The sequence below is a fragment of the Perca fluviatilis genome, chromosome 7, assembly GCF_010015445.1.
Source record: "Perca fluviatilis chromosome 7, GENO_Pfluv_1.0, whole genome shotgun sequence".
Lineage (NCBI taxonomy): Eukaryota > Metazoa > Chordata > Actinopteri > Perciformes > Percidae > Perca > Perca fluviatilis.
In genome coordinates, this window is record NC_053118.1 from 14,269,987 (window position 1) to 14,288,578 (window position 18,592).

At 41.4% G+C, this 18,592-nt stretch overlaps 1 protein-coding gene across 5 annotated transcripts in view; it reads left to right on the forward strand.

Moving 5' to 3' along the window:
* The window catches only part of LOC120562174 (RNA-binding motif, single-stranded-interacting protein 3-like), a 192,603-nt gene that overhangs the window by 94,170 nt on the left and 79,841 nt on the right, over positions 1-18,592 (forward strand). For all 5 annotated transcript variants that reach the window (XM_039805720.1, XM_039805721.1, XM_039805722.1 and 2 more), the window contains one exon: positions 6,564-6,751. In XM_039805720.1, coding sequence (XP_039661654.1) covers positions 6,564-6,751 — 188 coding nt within the window. The remainder of the gene's footprint in view (positions 1-6,563; positions 6,752-18,592) is intronic.

The window sequence follows — 18,592 nt, forward strand, 5'->3', positions numbered from 1 at the left end:
AGCTGAATAACAAATGGGTGGTAGATAGTAGAGTACATGCCCGGTCGCATCAGCATTTAAAACGGACAATTTTGTGAAAAAAAAGGCTCACGTGTGCAATGAACATCTGCACAAACTGTTTGCGTCAGGTTCAATTTTGGAGAATTTTAACCAATAGCAAGCCATTTTGACAGTGTTGAGTAAACGGAGAACCGAAAAGTCCAAAATAGACCACCATTAACTTTTATTTAACCCTCTTTTGGTGTATAAACTGCTCCACAAAAAAAGAAATGTTTATTTGACAGAAAATGATCATACAAATATGTTTTCTTATTAAACTGTGTGACTTTGTATGTGACCCAGCTAACAAGCAGCTGACAGTTAGCAACTTTGCTAGTTCGGAGAACTTTTTCCCTCTTTACTAACTATTTGTTAAATGAAATGATATTCAGTCCTGAAAGCAAAACGGCAGGTGAGTAAACGGGCCAGTACAGAGACAACAGAAAGCAGCTCAGAGAGCTATTATGACTTGCCAGCGCTAGCATGACCCTGGCTGGCTATCATGATATTGGTTAGCTAGCCAGCTACAGGAGTTTACCAACTAGCCATTCAAGTAGACACTATAACATTATGCCTCTTGAACCACATATTTCCCAAAGACGCAAAATGAGACTCAAGAAAGCAGTTGTTTCAAAGAAATATAGATTGAAAGTGGCTGGGTTGGACCAGTGGGTAGGGGAGCGCAGGGCACAAAGTAACACTTTTTGGTTTGGGCTAAATATTTCTCAAACCATTTGAGTTTTACTGCTCATATTTTTATACAAGCAACATACATATCTCTGTTACAAATGTGCACTGAAAGTTTGTTTATAGGACCTACCGTTCTTGAACAATTCCACCGAGAGTGGCGAAAGGTGAAATGTTTCAACCATATGCGGGGTTAGTTGTAACAGATAGAGGGTTAGTTGTAATACTTGTTAAAAAGTTGGATTTAACACAAATAATTCAATAGCATTGTGCTATACACCTAATAAACCTGTATAAAACACTTCTTTACTAAACTCTGGATAATATAATAGTTTAATTTATGGAGCTATTGAAAAAAATAAATAAAATAAAATGTAAAAAATAATAATAAAAAGAATTCTCATTCTATTGACAAAAGAAATGCAATACATAGTTGTTCACGCTGTACTTCAATACTTTCAAAATGACGCATTTACCTCAGGACTGGTTAGCACTTGCTATAAAATGGTACGATGTTTTAGCCAAGAGGACGGTGATCAAGGCAATCTAAGATTAGTTACACTGACTTTCACACGCTCTTTAGAAATCGAAAAATACTTCTGACCAAAAAAAATAGTTACATGACGCCAAAACACAATTTCTTCTCTCTCTCGGACACAGCGGAAGTAAAAAGAATTCCAAATTGGCTGGAACATGTCTAATTGCAATGTCATTACATGCCCTGAAGAACATCCAGTTCTACCCTGTGCAACCACCTAAAAAACATGTGTTACATTTAACCCCGCGTTACTTTGTGCCCCGCGCTCCGAGCAGGCGCACATATACTTGGGGGTTTATGCCTCGACGCAGAGGTCCAGGGTTCAAATCCGACCTGTGACGATTTCCTGCATGTCTTCCCCCCCTCTCTCTCACTCCCCTAGCTGTCCTATCAAATAAAGGCGGAAAAGCCCAAAAGAAATATATATATATAGATTGCATAGTTGTTGAAGTCAATAATGGTATCTATTAAAGACAAAAACAACATTAAGTGTCTTAGGAAGGTGTTGGGCCACCACGACCTTCCGGAATAGCTGCATTGTACCTTATTGCAATCTTTATTATTATCATGTGCTTTATATGCTTTTAGTATCTAGTAACTGAAATAGTTTGCATTGCATTTTACTATCCAGACAAACTCATTAGGTAGTCAGCAGCATGTGCATATATGACACCGTGCAGCAATGTTTTGTGGTGTGTTGCTCACAGGCTCAGCCATGCAGGAAATCTACGAAAAGCCGGTGACTGTGTTTGCTTTGTGTGACAGTTTGTGTTGCTGCCTCTGAGCCTTTTTCCCACTGCGAGAGCTGCTCCACTGTACTTAGTGTGTCAACAATACCAGCTGAGAGGCAGCCTTCAGTCCACACACTCCGACTGCAGAGTAATCCTTAAAAGAGAGAAACTGGGAGAAAGAGAGAAGGGAGGGAGACGTATAGAGCGAGTATATGGGAAGTGGAAAGATAGAGGTGAAAAGAGCAAGAGATTGAGCGATGGTGGAGCTGAATTTGACAGTGAGCGAGAGAGGGAAAGAGAGGAGAATGCACGAGAGAGAGAGAGAGATATTTCAATGTTTCAAAGGATTTCCCTATCACAGTCTCTGACACATTACATACACAGCTCACTATCGGCCTGACCCTGACAGCTGCACAAATTGGCTGAAAGAGGTTTCCTGGGAAAGGCCTTTGATCAGGTGTGTGTGTGTGTGTGTGTGTGTGTTTGTGTGTGTGTGTGTGTGTGTGTGTGTTGTGTCAGCAAATGAGAGGAAGGGGAAAGATGTACATTTGTGCATACCTGGACATCTGAGTGTGTGTGTATGTGTGAGTGAAGAAAGGCTCTTTTCTGTTCCAAATCATGATGGAATGAAATTAATGTACATAGGTAAGGCTGACACTGAGTGTGTGAATAAATGCTGCCAGTTTGGTTATGTTTGCTTGCGCATATTGCATGTGCCGACATGTGTGCAACGTGTCTTATCTTAAAGACGATAAAGCTTTTATTCCGGTGATATTTCTATTTCAGATTTCAGCCTGGGGTCTTTTATTTGTATCTGATACTTCCCATCAAACATTTATCCATGTTATCTTTCAGAGGTGGTCGGTAAACAAACCTATTGTTAAAAGGCTTATATCGAAATAGTTCAGGCTTTGAAGCAGCAAGGTTTTCATTATCAGGATCACAGGCACCACATGCAAACACCTCTCAGTACAATCCACACACTGCTGGGCCCTGAGCAGCTCCTCTGGAGGAATTTCGACTGTGATGCTTTGCTCAGTGTGTCTGCTTTCTAGCAACTAAAAAGCTGTCTTTAATAATAATACAGCTTCAGGATATCAGAGTTCACCTTTTCTTCTCAGTCTTTACAGTAATGATATTAACACATTGATGTTGATGTTTTAGAAATGCAAGCAGCATGGCACTAGGTATGGTCCTCTGAGGCCCATGAATGTGCATATTATTGGGCATTAGTGGTCCCCAGAGGATGAACCCCACTGACTCTGGTGATACTTGACTTTTTCCTCCAGCGCCATAGCGAGGTGGATTTTTTTTTTTGTGTTGTAGTTAAATATCTTCTTAACTATTGAATGGATTGCTTATGCATTTTAATGACTTTGGTGATCCTCTGACTTCTCCTCTAGGACCACCAGCAGGTGGACATGTTTTGGTTTTTAATGAAATATTTCAACAACTTTTTAATGGATTGCCATTAAATTTGGCACGGACTTTCATGTTCCCCCTCAGGACTAAATTGAATACCTTTGTGGTTCCATTAACTTTTCATTTAGTATTATTACCAAATACCTACAAAACAAAATCTTCTCAGTAAACACAGTATTGGGAGATATTCTGGAAAAAAACACCAGACTGCAAATGTAAGGGTTTTAGGACTCACTTGCAATACAGAGTTGTATTTGTCACAGCCATTAAAATGAAGTATTAGCCAGTGTAGCCTTTTTTCATCTCTGCACTTTGTCATGTTTTTGTTGAAGTGTATAGGCTCATTCTGGGCTGTTAGTGTAAGGCACTGACCTGTAAATGACACTACTCCACAGGCACCATCTCTTTTTACTGCTGCATGTCTGCTGTACATGTGTTGAATCCTGTTAGTGCAGTCTGTCTGAGCTGCCAGCGTGCTTGTGTGTGTGTGTGTGTGTGTGTGTGTGTGTGTGTGTGTGTGTGTGTGTGTGTGTGTGTGTGTGTGTGTGTGTGTGTGTGTGTGTGTGTGCGTGTGTGCGTGCGTGCGTGTGAGGAATCGAGGGAAGTACAGGTAATGGATTAATATCAGAGCTGGCTCAGGCTCTACATTGCTGTGTTGTGGCAACCTGTCATTATCACAAACACTGGCTTACACACACAAAAGCTCACACACACTCACTGGCAATTGCAACGCACATGCACATACATCCGCCAAATACAGTATACATCCAAACGCACACACTTAGTCTCTCACCTGTCCCTCTCCCTTGCCTCAACTCTCTCTCCCTGTCTCGCTCACTTGTCATTGTGGCACACAGTGGAACTGGCCTGTGATCATCTCGAACTGCAGCAGGATCTCAAACTCATTCCATCCAGTTCTCTACATTGGGACCAATGCTGAGACTAGATTTCTTTGTTGAGACAGTGTTTTGCTCCCAACATTAAGGAGGCAGTAAGAGTGTTTTGCAATGCTGTTGTCATAGGCTTGTTTACTTCCTCCAAACTTAACCTAATAGTTTGCTTGTGGCAGCGGGCAGGCAAGGGTGGGTGTGCACTCTGATCCCATCATCCAAACACTCATTAATCCTCACACTGCCCTTCTTCCCTGCCAGAAATGGTCATCTTATTAAGTCATTTAGTCAGCATTGAGCTGTGTAATTGGACCGTGGAGGCCGATAGGAAACGTTTGAGTAAGTTAGGGTTGATAAAGGGCCAAGGCCTGGATTAAACACTGGATGGCCTGGTTTGTGCACCCATAACAGGATGCTTGACAGAAACTTCTTAGAGTACAGTGAATGAGCCCAATGTAGTATTCTGTGGTTTCAAGAAATTGTCATTTGACTCGAGATGATTTCCTTTTATCGTTTTGAACCAACTCTGCTTGGATACTAAAGAACAAGTTAAATGATCACATTTTTAAAGGAACACGCCGACTTATTGGGAATTTAGCTTATTCACCGTAACCCCCAGAGTAAGACAAGTCGATACATACCCTTTTCATCTCCGTGCGTGCTGTAACGCTGTCTGACGGCTCCAGCATTAGCTTAGCTCAGCACAGATCCTGCAGTTAACTGGTTCCAACTAGCCTACTGCTCCGAATTGTGACAAAAGTGACAAAATAACGCCAACATGTTACTATTTACATGTTGTTACATTAGAGTCCGGCGTGTACAAAAACAACGTAACATGAGACACAGCCATCTTCTATCCATAAACAAACCGGAAACATATTCTCGAAGACTGCTTGTTGCGAGCATATCCTCACTGCCCAAGTACTATATTCTTCCAACTGAGAATATAGTTCCCGGTTTGTTTCACGGTTAGAAGATGGCCGTGTCTCATGTTACGTTGTTTTTGTACAGCGCGTGACTCTACAAATCACAACATGTAAATAGGAACATGTTGGCGTTATTTTGTCACTTATTCGGAGCAGAAGGATTACTGGAACCATTCACCTGCCTGTTCTGTGATGGGCTGATGCCGCTGGAGCCGTCAGACAGCTTTACAGCACGCACGGAGATGAGAAGGGTATGTATCGACTTGTCTTACTCTGGGGCTTACGGTGAATAAGCTAAATTCCCAATAAGTCGGCGTGTTCCTTTAAGATTCAGACTGAAGATTTAGACTGAAAGACCTGTCAAGACAGCTGATGCAACTTTTAAATTAAATACACTCACCAGCGACAGGACATACGCTCAGAGCCTTCTGTCCACCGACACTTGCCAGTGGCTTGAGAAATTTCCTGTTCGATAACACGAAAACCCTGTAACTTACAGCAAGTCACTCCAATCGTGATGTTGACACTGCCTGAATAGGGATGTTTATTGCATTGTCATCAAAGCCGGAGAAGTTACTAAGATGCAACACAGCCTGTTATCGTTATTGATACAGGCACCCATAGTAAAACTTGGTACCATGATCATAATGAGCACTACAGTACTAATTACACACATCCTGCTTCCTTAATTTGATGTGCTTCCTGTTGAATCAATGTATTGGTGTGGGACTTGATGCAGGAAGAGATTATTCACAAGGATGTGAGTTCGGTAGAAAGATGATGTTGTGTTTGATGGGTAGGACTGAGGTTACCGTGCACAACAGCTGGAATCTCACAATATCACATATCACACGAAAATCCATCTTGGCAGGTTTCAAGTAACGCGTTTGTGACTGAACTACCAGCTTTCCGAACCAATCAGCGCCTGGTGAGGAGCTACTGGCAGCTACGGGTGTAGTTTACTGTAGGTGTGTGTGACGGCAGCAACAAAACAACAATTGTGGACGTGATAGACAGATGGTTCATCCAATCATCTGCCAGGTATTTCTGGAAAGTGCCTGCCCTTTTTCAAACAGTTTCCAATGAAGGCTTCTCAGATGGTTCTGTGTAACAAACCATGTGGCGCGTCAGGTTAGGACTGAGGGGCAGAAATCGAAAAATACTTTTTTTTTTAACATTTTTAAATTGGTAATTGTTGTGGCACAAAAAAAGTCTAAAACAATACAAGGCTGGAAAAATATATTTCAAAACTAAATAAATTTTTATATAAATAGAAAATGTATATATTATGTTGTGACCTCTCCCTCTTTTTCTCTTTCCATCTCTGCAGCAGTCCTATGCTCCTCCCCCTCCGCCCATGGCTCCGCCCAGCCCTGGCACCACAGGAGGAGGAGGTGGTGGTGGTGGAGGAGGAGGTCATGGAGGAGGGCTAGTGGAGCAGCTTAGTAAGACCAACCTGTACATCAGAGGCCTTCCGCCTGCCACCACCGACCAGGACCTCATCAAACTCTGCCAGCCGTGAGTTCTATTCTATTCTATTCTGTTCTGTACTGTTTAGTTCTGTTCGGCTTAATCTGACCATGTCCTCGCTCTGCATAATTATGCATCCTTCAGTGCAGCTGAGCTCAGTTCATTCCTGCTCTGTTCAGTTTAGCTTGTGGTAATTCGTTTTGCGTGAGTCCAAAAGCAGCTTATAATGAGTATCAACAGTTTGCTCTTGACCTTTCTGCCCAAACCCCCCTGTGCTTCCTCAGAGGAAAAAACACAACCCAGCTGGGCCTAACCCATCCGCTCCCTTCTGCACTGGGTCATCGGCACACACACACACACATATGCTGCACAAGGACAGACACATGTATCCTTTTATCCATCAGCAGAACATGTAATCCCGTCAGCAAAACATTTCTTCACAGGAAAAGGGGGGTCTAACTGCGTGTCAATCACTGCTCATGCACACACATTCATTCTCCCTTGTGGGGGGGAGGGGCTTAGGTGACCGGTAGGGCTGGGCATCGTTCAAAATCTTTCGATCCGGTGCCAATTTCGATACCTCAGTTTCGATGCCGGTTCCTAACGATATTTTTTTCGATACCATATGTTTTAAAATCCATTTCAACATCAACAAAAATACATTAAACACAATGCTTTTATTTTCAACTTTAATTGTGAATCTAAACAGTTCAAAATTCTGGTAAAACTGCTCACTCAGAGTAACATTATTAAAAGTACCTTGTCTTACAAGCTCAGCCTGTCAGTCAGTCATCAGGGCAGAGAAACCACCGTTGTGCCTGCTTGTCTAAGCGGAAGTGCAACATCAACAGCACCGCCAACGCTTTCGCCTCTCTATTAATATCATATCGCAGCAAATGCTGTCTGCGTGAAGTTTAGGACAACTGTAACCACACTTGAAACCATTTTATCGTCGTTGCTGTGACTCACTGTGACTTCAACAAAACTGCAGAGTCGACAACGTAGTTTACTCAGTCCGCACCTCTCCGTGTGTGTGTGTGTTTGTGTGTGTGTGTCGGTTGGAGCTTTATTCTCTGTCAATATGCAGAGAGGAAAGATAAGCTTATGCTTACGCGTTCAGACGCTTTTGGAACCGAAATTTAGCACAGAAAGATTAATAATTTTTCAATACTCATAGGATCGGAATTTGTTTTTGGTGCCATAAAAGTATCGACGTTCGGTACCCAGCCCTAGAGACCGGTTTGGGCTTTAGCGGAAAGGGGGGGAGGGATTGAGAAGTTGTTGATGTTAAAATCTTTTGGCTAAGTCCTGGATCTTCACAATCCTACCTACAGCACCTTTAATGTTTAGGCTTGCTACACGTAAATATCATTGAATTTATCAGCCGTGGAAAGTAACTATGCCATACTTCAATACAACTGTAAGGTACTTTTAATTATTAAAGTAGAGTATTTTCATTTTCTCCTACTTGCCTATTGTACGTTTTACTTCTCTATTTTTTATAGCTTTAGTTAATTTGCATATTCATATTAAATATACAAAATATTATAGATAATCAATGATGTATTAAAGTGGATAAAGATGAGACTTTATTGATCCAGTGGTGAAATCCCCAAGCTACCTGCCAAGTCAAACTTCCGCTGTTATTTTGGTGAAAGAAACTCAAAAGTAATGCAAAAGTAGTGCAAAGCATTACAATTCCGAGACAGTAATACTGTAATCTAACTCTCAAATGACAGTAACTAGTAATCTATAATGTATTACATTTTGGAAGTTATTTGCCCAACACTGGTCTTTAAAGTGCCCATATTATGCTCATTTTCAGGTTCATAATTGTATTTTGAGGTTGTACCAGAATAGGTTTACATGGTTTAATTTTCATAAAACACCATATTATATTATTATTATATTATACATATATTTTTGTTGTACTGCACATTGCTGCAGCTACTCTTTTCACCCTGTGTGTTTTAGCTACAGAGTGAGGCATCACACTTCTATTCCATCTCTGTTGGGAGTCGCACATGCGCAGTAGCTAGGTAAGGACTACTGGCTAGCTACTATTACTAGCTAGCTAGCGGCGCTAGCAGCAGCGCTAGCAGACGAGGGACACGTAAGTAGTTCTATACAATTTCTTTTGTAAATTAGGGTGAACTTGTGTGTATTGTAGCAGTGTTTTGCCATTGAGAACGAGGTGGCTAACCGCCGCTGCTAGCGCCGCTGCTAGCGCCGCTGCTAGCACCGCTGCTAGTGCCGCTGCTAGCGCCGCTGCTAGCACCGCTAGCAGTTAGCCACCTCGTTCTGAATGGCAAAACACTGCGCAGGTATTCCACGCAAAGTTGGAAGTGCGCCCTCGTTTAGAAGAACTCTCCCGGCTAATCCTGCCTTGTACTGACCAAGGGGGTAAGAAAACGTCTGGCAAGCATAGCTCCTATGGCACCATTTTGATGCTAACAAGCACTCACCCCCCGTTAGCATCCCATTGACTGCCATTCATTTTGACGTCACTTTGACAGCGAATAACTCTACATCTGAAGTGTTTATAGACTTTATTTGTCCATTGTTTATTTCTAAAGAAACATGACAATGTATAAAAGGCTCCAATACCTTGTATCTCAAGTTATAGCTCTGTAGTAGACGTTTTTGTAAAAATAGGCTAACGATTGTGTCATAACCACGCAACTCACTGTTGCATAGTAGAGGAATTACCGTATAGTACAGGAGAAGCTCGCAGGCAGTTTCGACATATATTAGCTGTATAAGTTTAATTACTAATGTTAACTAGCATTTTAGTTAGCAATAATTAGCCTGTGGCCATGTTATCTCCTTACATATACCTACGCTCTCCGATGTTTTTTATCCAAGTTTGTATTCATGTGGAAGCACCGGAGACACAAAATAACACCCCAAATCCCAGAAAAGGTGTTTTTTTTCATAATATGGGCACTTAAACATATATGCCAACGGTTTTGGAAATGTATTGTTTAAAGACTATATTACATATAGGACATATCCACTCATTCCATAAAAGAAGTAGTAAAACTAGAATTAATAGAAATGTAATTGCATTGTAGTCAATGCTACCAAGTGATACAGCACAATTTAAAATATAAAGCTTTATTACAACTGATCTGCAAGATTTATAGTAGGGCTGATGAAGGCTCATCACTATCCACCAGCAGCTAGGTTACGTCTGAACAAGTTCTGATACAGTGTTTATTTTAACCCACTGTGCTTTGGCAGCAGCAATTGTTGTACACAGTTTGTGTTGTAAATGCCCGATTGCTCTTTGTTTAAACGCTAAAAACATTGAGGTTGAAAGTTCTGGAAGACAGAAACAGTCTCACCACAAGGTCCCCTCTGCTGCTTTCAGTCATTTCCCTTGATCTCCCTCAACAGATGGAGTTTAAAAGAATAGAATTAGAAAGATAAAAATGCTAAAAATAGCAAAGTATAGTCGTTTCTCTAGTGGATTTTGTTGTTTCCCGTCATTTTGGATACAAAGAGGATTATAAAAAAATTTAACTTTGAATGAAACCTTTAACTAAAATCTGCAGATTATATTTTTCTTAAAACAGTATTAACACATCTTACCCAACTGGATTGTTATTATCAGTAATTTGCATTAAATGACTTTGATAGGAATACTTGAATACTTGATTGAGACATTGTTATTGAGCATGTATTCTTACGTTCACAGCAATATAGCTGAGCATATCTGATCTTTTTGTTAATATATGGGTGAATGATGCAAATGATAAACCAGCTCTTCCAGAGAGGTCCTGTTTGCCTCCAGCTATTACCTGATATTATCAAATGTAACTGGAGAATAATATATTGAGCTAAATATTCAGCAGGTAAAGGCTTTCGTTGTCTCATCAGAATTTCTAGTTGATCTGATTTTGGAATAAATGGTGGAAAAAAGGTGGATAAAAATGAAATAGTGAAGACTATAACACGCACACACACACACACACACACACACACACACACACACACACACACACACACACACACACACACACACACACAAGCACACACACACACACACACACACACACACACACACACACACACACACACACACACACACACACACACACACACACACACACACACACACACACACACACACACACCATACCTTGCCCTTCTGCATGTCAGCTGCAGTTCAAGCCTGTTGTATTTCAGCTTAGCCCTGGAGGCGTTCTGGAGAAACAGGGTGAAAAATGGGGGCCAATAAAAGTTTCATTAGAGGCCCAGTCAGTTTGCCAAGTGGCCAGTAACATTTAGGAAAGGTCAGTGGGGGAGGGGGCCTGTGTGTGCTGTTGGGCAGCAGTCTTTGCCTTGGCTTTCTAACTCTCTGCGGCTTTCAGAAATACACTGAATAGCAGTTTCCTGTCACTCACTGATGTGACATGCGCGCAAACAAACACACACAAACAGGCATTTTATTCATGCAAATAGTTACCATGAATAACAGAAGGACAGTCCCTTGACGCTGACACACACACACACACACACACACACACACACACACACACACACACACACACACACACACACACACACACACACACACACACACACACACACACACACTTTTAGCTCAATGTTGTCCTCATCCTTTTTGTTACCAAGCGTGGTCTTCTTGTGTGTGCTAACCCGCCTACCAGCACCATCCTCTCCTTTCACATTCTGTCATCCTCCTCATTTCCTCCCTCCATCCTTCTCTCTCTCTCTTTCTCTCTGCCCCTGTCCCTCAGTCTACCCCTCACCCCACTCTCTCTGTCTCTGTGCCAGTTCTCAGAGTGTCAGTGAAAAGTGCTGTTGTCAGCTGACATTTCCAATCACTCCCCCGGTCGCCCAAACTATGGACACACTTTTAACGTCTGGGGACAGAGCAGAACGTGAGCGGAATCTAAAGCAGAGCACAAGGGCAATTTCTCTCTCTCTCATTTTAACTGACACTGTCTGTCTCTCTCACGCTTCCTCTGACTCAACACATTGTCTGTCTATCTATCTATCTATCTATCTATCTATCTATCTATCTATCTATCTATCTATCTATCTATCTATCTATCTATCTAACTATCTGCTAGTCTCTAATTCATGATGGAGGGGTTGTATGAGGACAGAAAACTTAACGGCTCAAATCCACTAAAAGGAGAAATCACTGAAGACCTATATAAAACACTAAATGACTTCGCAGTCTCTCGTTAATCCTCAGAAGGCTGAGGTAGAAAATGCCAATTCATGTAAATTGGAAAAGCGTCCCAACGAATGTGCTTGATATTTGGTAGCAGTTGATTGATGTGAAACCTGAAACCTAGAAATATCTGTCTGTCCTAAAATGTATTGTCTAGTATTTCATAGACGGATTCCATCTTTAATTATCTTACTGTCTTATTAGCAAAACTCTGTGGACAAGAATTAATTTAAGTAATACGGCTTAAACCTTTTTCTTGAATAGTTGTTGGTAGGTGCCTACCCCGACACCTGTGTCTGACAATTTTAATAACGTTCTTTAACCCATATTTGATCTGTTCCCTAGCAGCGAATTCCGGTGATGCTGATGCGAAAGTGCCTTAAACCTGTATTCTATCTCATTTCCAGCAAAGGGCAACTCCACTGGCTCCGAAAAGAAGTCAGTTTCTATAGAGGTCTATGGGAAGTTGACCCTACTTCTCACTTGATTTATTACCTCGGTTTTCTAACAAGTTTATGGTCTCAATCGTTTCAATTCTGCTTCAATACAGCAGTGGTGGAATGTAACCAAGTACAAATACTTTGTTACTGTACTTATGTACATTTTTCACGTATCTGTACTTTACTTAAGTAGAATCAATAGTGCATACTTTTGACTTTTACTTAGTTACATTTTGCAGCAATTATCTATACTTTCTACTCCACTACATTTCTACAACGTTCCGTTACATTTTCGTTACATTTTCTGATCAGTTTTTCCCCCTGCCAAAACGTCTTCCTGACCGTCACATGTTTGTCTCACCAGTGAAGTTTGGTTGCCATAGATATATATGGGGCACCGCCGGTCCTTCATCTGCTTCCAAGCTGGCTCCGGTGCTCCTGAGCCTGGGCGCAGCGCTGCTGACCCTCGGTAATACAGTCTCCGGTAAAAGTGAAAATGTTTTTTTTTTTATTATTCCCGTTTTTAAATCATAGTTGCCATCTATTTCTCTCCACAGCGTCGTTTACTTCTCCGCCAGGCTGCGTTAAGACGCGTTCATATCTTATTTATTTGGCTGGACCTCTTCACAGCGCCTCCCCATTTCCGCTGCTTCACACAATTTATTTGCTTACGCTCCCATGGTTAAAGGAAATAAAACTGTCTTAAAATACATCCATGAATAAAACCAACTGCATCCTGATTCTAACAACATATTTCCGTTTTATGCTGGTTAGGATATGAACTTTTTTTAAAAGCCAGGCCTTGTTTGTGGTAGTGGACAGCATGGATACTGTCGAAGCTCAGCATCAAAATAACTGAACCACTCCTTTGTAAATCGCGGGTCGCTAGACACAGTACCCTCACTCACCAAGGTGCAAACTAACCAACTAACCAACTTTTTTTTTCTTATTTGCATTTTACCATTTAAAATGGTAATATGCAAATAAGATTAACAGAATAAATCGTTATGCAAGTACTTTTGATACTTAAAGTACATTTAAAATCAGGTACTTTTTACTTTTACTTAAGTAGGGTTGTCATTGTGGTACTTCTACTTTTACTAAACTAAATATGTCTCTGGTTATTTATACTTTTACTTAAAGCGTAACTCTCGCCAAAATGCATCCTAGGGTATTTTTGTGAATGTACGTGAGTCAAACTTTAGTTTAAAAGCATATTTAGGACCGAATCGCCACTTTTAAGATTCACCGTATTCTCGTTTTTGGGTCAAATGGCCTTTTGAATTGGAGTGATAGGGGCACTCTCATGCTAGTCTCAAAATAGCTATTTTCGAAATAGGCTCGACATGAAACTTTGCTTCAAGTATCACCAGGAGCTCTACACCTTAACGCAAGCATTGACAACATTCTTTGTGTACACAGATTTACTAAAAAGAAAGTTTCTGAGCAACTCACCGCAGCTGTCCGGCTGCGGCCATTTTATCAGTCAAAAACAATCGATTTCCGAATGCAACGTAACAGGGAGGAGAGTAAAGACGGAAAGCTCCTAAAGCTTAGTTCCATATAAATGCACGGATAAGTTGTTGTTTTGTCGCTATTGAAAAACAATATTGACCTTGTAGTTGAAAAAGGAGCCTCATATGGAGTCTGTTCATTCGCATTCGAATATTGACTCGTTTTGACTGCCGAGGTGGTAGTGGCCGGAAACAACAACAGCTGCGGTGAGTTGCTCAGAAACTTTCTTTTTAGTAAATCTGTGTACACAAAGAATGTTGTCAATGCTTGCGTTAAGGTGTAGAGCTCCTGGTGATACTTGAAGCAAAGTTTCATGTTGTGTCGAGCCTTCTTAGTATTTCGAAAATAGCTATTTTGAGACTAGCATGAGAGTGCCCCTAGCTCTCCCATTCAAAGAGGCCATTTGACCCAAAAACGAGAATACGGTGAATCTTAAAAGTGGGTCCGATCTAATTATGCTTATAAACTAAAATTTGACTCCACGCATACTCTCAAAAATACCGATAACAATTGGAAGATACGCTTTAAGTACTGACTCCTAATTTCCACTGGTTGCGGAACGGCTATGGCACCCAGTTTTCCTGCGCGATGTTGTGCAGAACCCAAAAGGCTAAAACAATGTTGCAGACTTTTTCTCCCGTTTATAGTAGGGTCCCCCCCTGCTGATGCAAGACAGAGCAATCTGCCCTAATCAATCCGATGGAGCGCTCCACCGTGGCCCGTGCGCGTACGTGTGCACTGTTCTGCAACCGGTTGAAATAGCCAGTGAGATTCAGTTCTTCCCCCACCACTGCAATACAGCATGATGTTCATTTAGTAAATTATTATAGAAGATAAAACAGGGGATGGTTTGGGGGCGTGGCTACACCCTGACCTGTCAATGATAACAGAGGCTTAGCAATGCTAACCATAGCCATTTGTACATTAAAATAGCTGTGAACTTGTTTCTGAGTGTGTCTCGCTGTGTGTGTTCACTTCATCAAAGTTAATTGGAACATCTTGGTCACCTAAAAATGTATTGTTCAGTGTTCGGTAGCACCTTGCCAACCTAAGCTAGATAGCTAGTGTTAGCTGGTATTTTAAGAGAAAGTTTGCTGATTTTCTGTGCTGCCGTAAATACAGATGTACGGCGCCAGTGCCTGGAGGTCCGCATTTACGTTTGCGATTGTAACCACAACCAACACTGGCTTGGCCGCGTCATCCTCCCCAGCTCCGCCCTCTTGTCCAAATATGGTCAATTATGGCTCCAAAATACCAAGATAGCGACGGCCAAAATGCAAACAGCTGGCTTCAAAACGGCAGTCCACAAATCACTGGGTGACATCACGTCCATTATTTTTTACAGTCTATGTTCGTTACACATCTATTTCTGTCACTTGTTGTGTTTATAACTGAGTGCCAGGCACTAACAGTGTTACCTGCCAAGTGCTCTGCAGAAGAGTCTGAAAGCATGCTCTGTTTTCCCCATTTGAGCTATTATGGAATCACACTCCTCTCTATAATGGTCAGATTTTCACCCCACCTCAAGTGTGGCCATTTGGAACAGTTATAAATACTTTTGCCTTCTGACGTGGTCGGACAACTCATAGTACCAACTAGCTCTTTTCTAGAAAGTCATGATCTTTTGCCAACACTGGTGTTGTCACACGTAATTTCACTTTAACTACATTGACAAAAAGATCCTATGTTAAGGATCCTAAATGGAGAATGTATTGAGCTCTCTGAAGAGTTATGGCCAGTGACGTAGTGGAGATTAAACTCATTTAAACTCAATTCACCCTCCATGTATTTGAAATAGAGTATTACCCAGCTTTTTGGTCTGACATAAATCTTCATGGCAAAAGTTCACACTAAGGATAGGAAAACAAATTCAACTAAAGCTTTTTTTGTTTTGTTTATACTTGTGATTGTTTACCTTATGATGACCACATATTTGTGGTCATACAGTACTAGTTTACTGCATGTAATACCAATTCCTGAATGCACCACCTAACTGGCCTTGCAGACACTGAAACATCATAAAAAGCCCTTTTGGCAGATAAACTTGTTTCAGTGACATCAAGCTATCTTCTGAAGTCATAGCACATTGCCTTTTCATCATGGACAAACTCCAAGACTTTATTTCTGTATAGCCTCTGAACATGTTAAACTACATGTGGGGAATGAATTCAAAGACTTCTGAAGCACTGCACTCTTTCAGTCCCTCCCTCTGTGTGAGTCCAACTGGCAGAGAGAGGGACAAATGAAGGAAGTGCAAGAGACAAGACAACTGCATTGGATCCCCAATTAGGGGATACCACACACAGAGACCAACCTACGTGCATACACACACACACACACACACACACACGCTCAAACACATACACAGCCTCAGACACAACACGCACAACTTACAAACTCAGAGAACATGCACATATCCATAATGTATGTACACACTCACAGACATCCTGGAGAGATGTAGAAATGATGTGTGTGTTGGTGTGTGGCAACTGTGCTTCAGTAGACATCAAACGATGAGCATCCATTGACTGACAGTGCTCCACAAGCAAATGAAAACACAGATCTGACGCTGTGGGGGCCCTCTGAGGATCAGTCATTAACACACACACACAACACACACACACACACACACACACACACACACACACACACACACACACACACACACACACACACACACACACACACACACACACACACACAGCCAAGGTGCACACAGATTTTGTCAAGCCTGCCAAAATTGGGTGAGTTTCATGTTGACATTCCTCCTTAAACCTTGACAGTGTGGAAAATACTGTCACTTTTTTTTTTTTACTGTCTTTGTGTATCGCATATCTCGGTGGGGAAAAAAAAATCAAAAGTTCTGTTTTGGCAAAAATACTAAGGAGTTTCCATGTGTTGAAGAAGACAAGTAGCTTGTCCTAAAAGGTCTTCTCTGGCTTAGTACTGTTTTGTGGGGCTTTGTAGCTTTTCTACAAAGCCAAAGAAAAGAGAGAGCTACTCCTGGCATTACTTTATGATGTTTGACAAAATGTAGATACTTCAGCAGGGTAAGAAAAAGAAAAACTTAGTATTCGAAGGGTTTCACTCCTGAAAACAAACAACACGCACGGGGAATCAGGATTGGGAACAAAAGTGGTGTCACATGGATGGGACTGACAATAACAGACATTATGGGAATGAACTGAGCAGACTGGAAATACAATTTCAATATACATCAAGGGAAGATACAAGTTTGGTTACAGAACTACAGATCCGGCTGTGGTTTAGATCACTTTGTCTAGCACGTTGGAAATTGCTCCACTGTTGCTTCACACTTAACTCCCATAATGGACTCTTTAGTCATGATTTACATCCAGTGGAAACAAATGACATACCCAGATCCCTTTCAGAACGTATTCACTTACTGCTTCTTTGGCGCAATGGAGAATAATGGAATAAGGAAGTGCTAACTCTAACCATCTGGCTCCTTGGAGTCTTTTGTTGATTTGTCGTAAGTATTTGAATAGTTTTTTTTATGTGTATCTCATGTGTCACAGCCGTTGGGTCAAGTGTGGGTCGATGTTATTTCAACTAGCGCCGGCTTCTGCTGGATCAATGAAAGGGCTCCAGTTGGGACTTTAAGACAGAACAGGACATTCTGCACTTTTCCTCTCCTCTTATTCCAAGCTCTCGTCTACACCCTTACTTTATCGTCTGATCTATTATCAATACTTTCTTCCATTTCTTCACCCCAGTAGCAGATCGCTGTAGCTGTCTGGATAAAATGGAATTTTACCACTGAATCAAGTCCAGAAGGGGACACCATTTTGGAATGGCGCAGTGTTGTTGTAATTTGAATTTTCCCCAAGGCCATTGTGTCATCTCTCTCTCCTCCTACTCTTCCTTTGTTTTTCAGTCTAGCTTAATTGTGTTTTTATCACATTATATTAGAGAATGAACAGGCGGATTTATACTTGTACGTCACACACGTTGATCTGAGGATAACACGCACACACGCACAGACACAGCCACGCATTAAATATACGCTGTTTGTTTTCCACTCCAAACATATTTTTTCAAGATTCATAATGTGTCAGGCCAAGTACATCTCTCTTTTTCTTTCTCACTCTTTCTTTTTTTACCGATACACACACACACGCAAACGAACAAACAGTCTGGAAATGTTTCAGTTTTCTGCCGGGAAAAACAACCTGCCAAAACACCAATGGTGCATGAGATCTTTGTCATGCATTCACACTCACTCACACATGCATTGTATGTGTTTGCACGCACACTCACACACACACACCAAGTTTGGATCACACTGAGGCCGAAGTCAACAAAGATCTGGGTATTGCCAGATGGTGTGTGTAATGTGTGTGATTACCGCTTTGGTGTTTTTGATCTACGATGTTGCCTCTCGTGTGCGTCTGCATGTGTGTTTGTCTTTGCGTATGTGTGTGGGCGATTAGACCTGCCTTGTTTTTCCAGTGTTTTTTGCATCTGCAACAGTTGGATTGCTCCCCAAATTGCAGGCCAAAGACCTTGTTTACCACCAGCTATGACTTTGTAAAAAAACAACACTCAGACAAACATCAGATTTGGTTTTAGCCTGACACAATCGGTGGGTTTGTAAATACCCTAAAAATATCTCAAATTGCAGAAAAAATCTGTGAAATTATGCATTGTCTGAAAAAGCAGTGATTTTCTCTCTCCCAATTTCAAGATCATACGCTGCTCAGC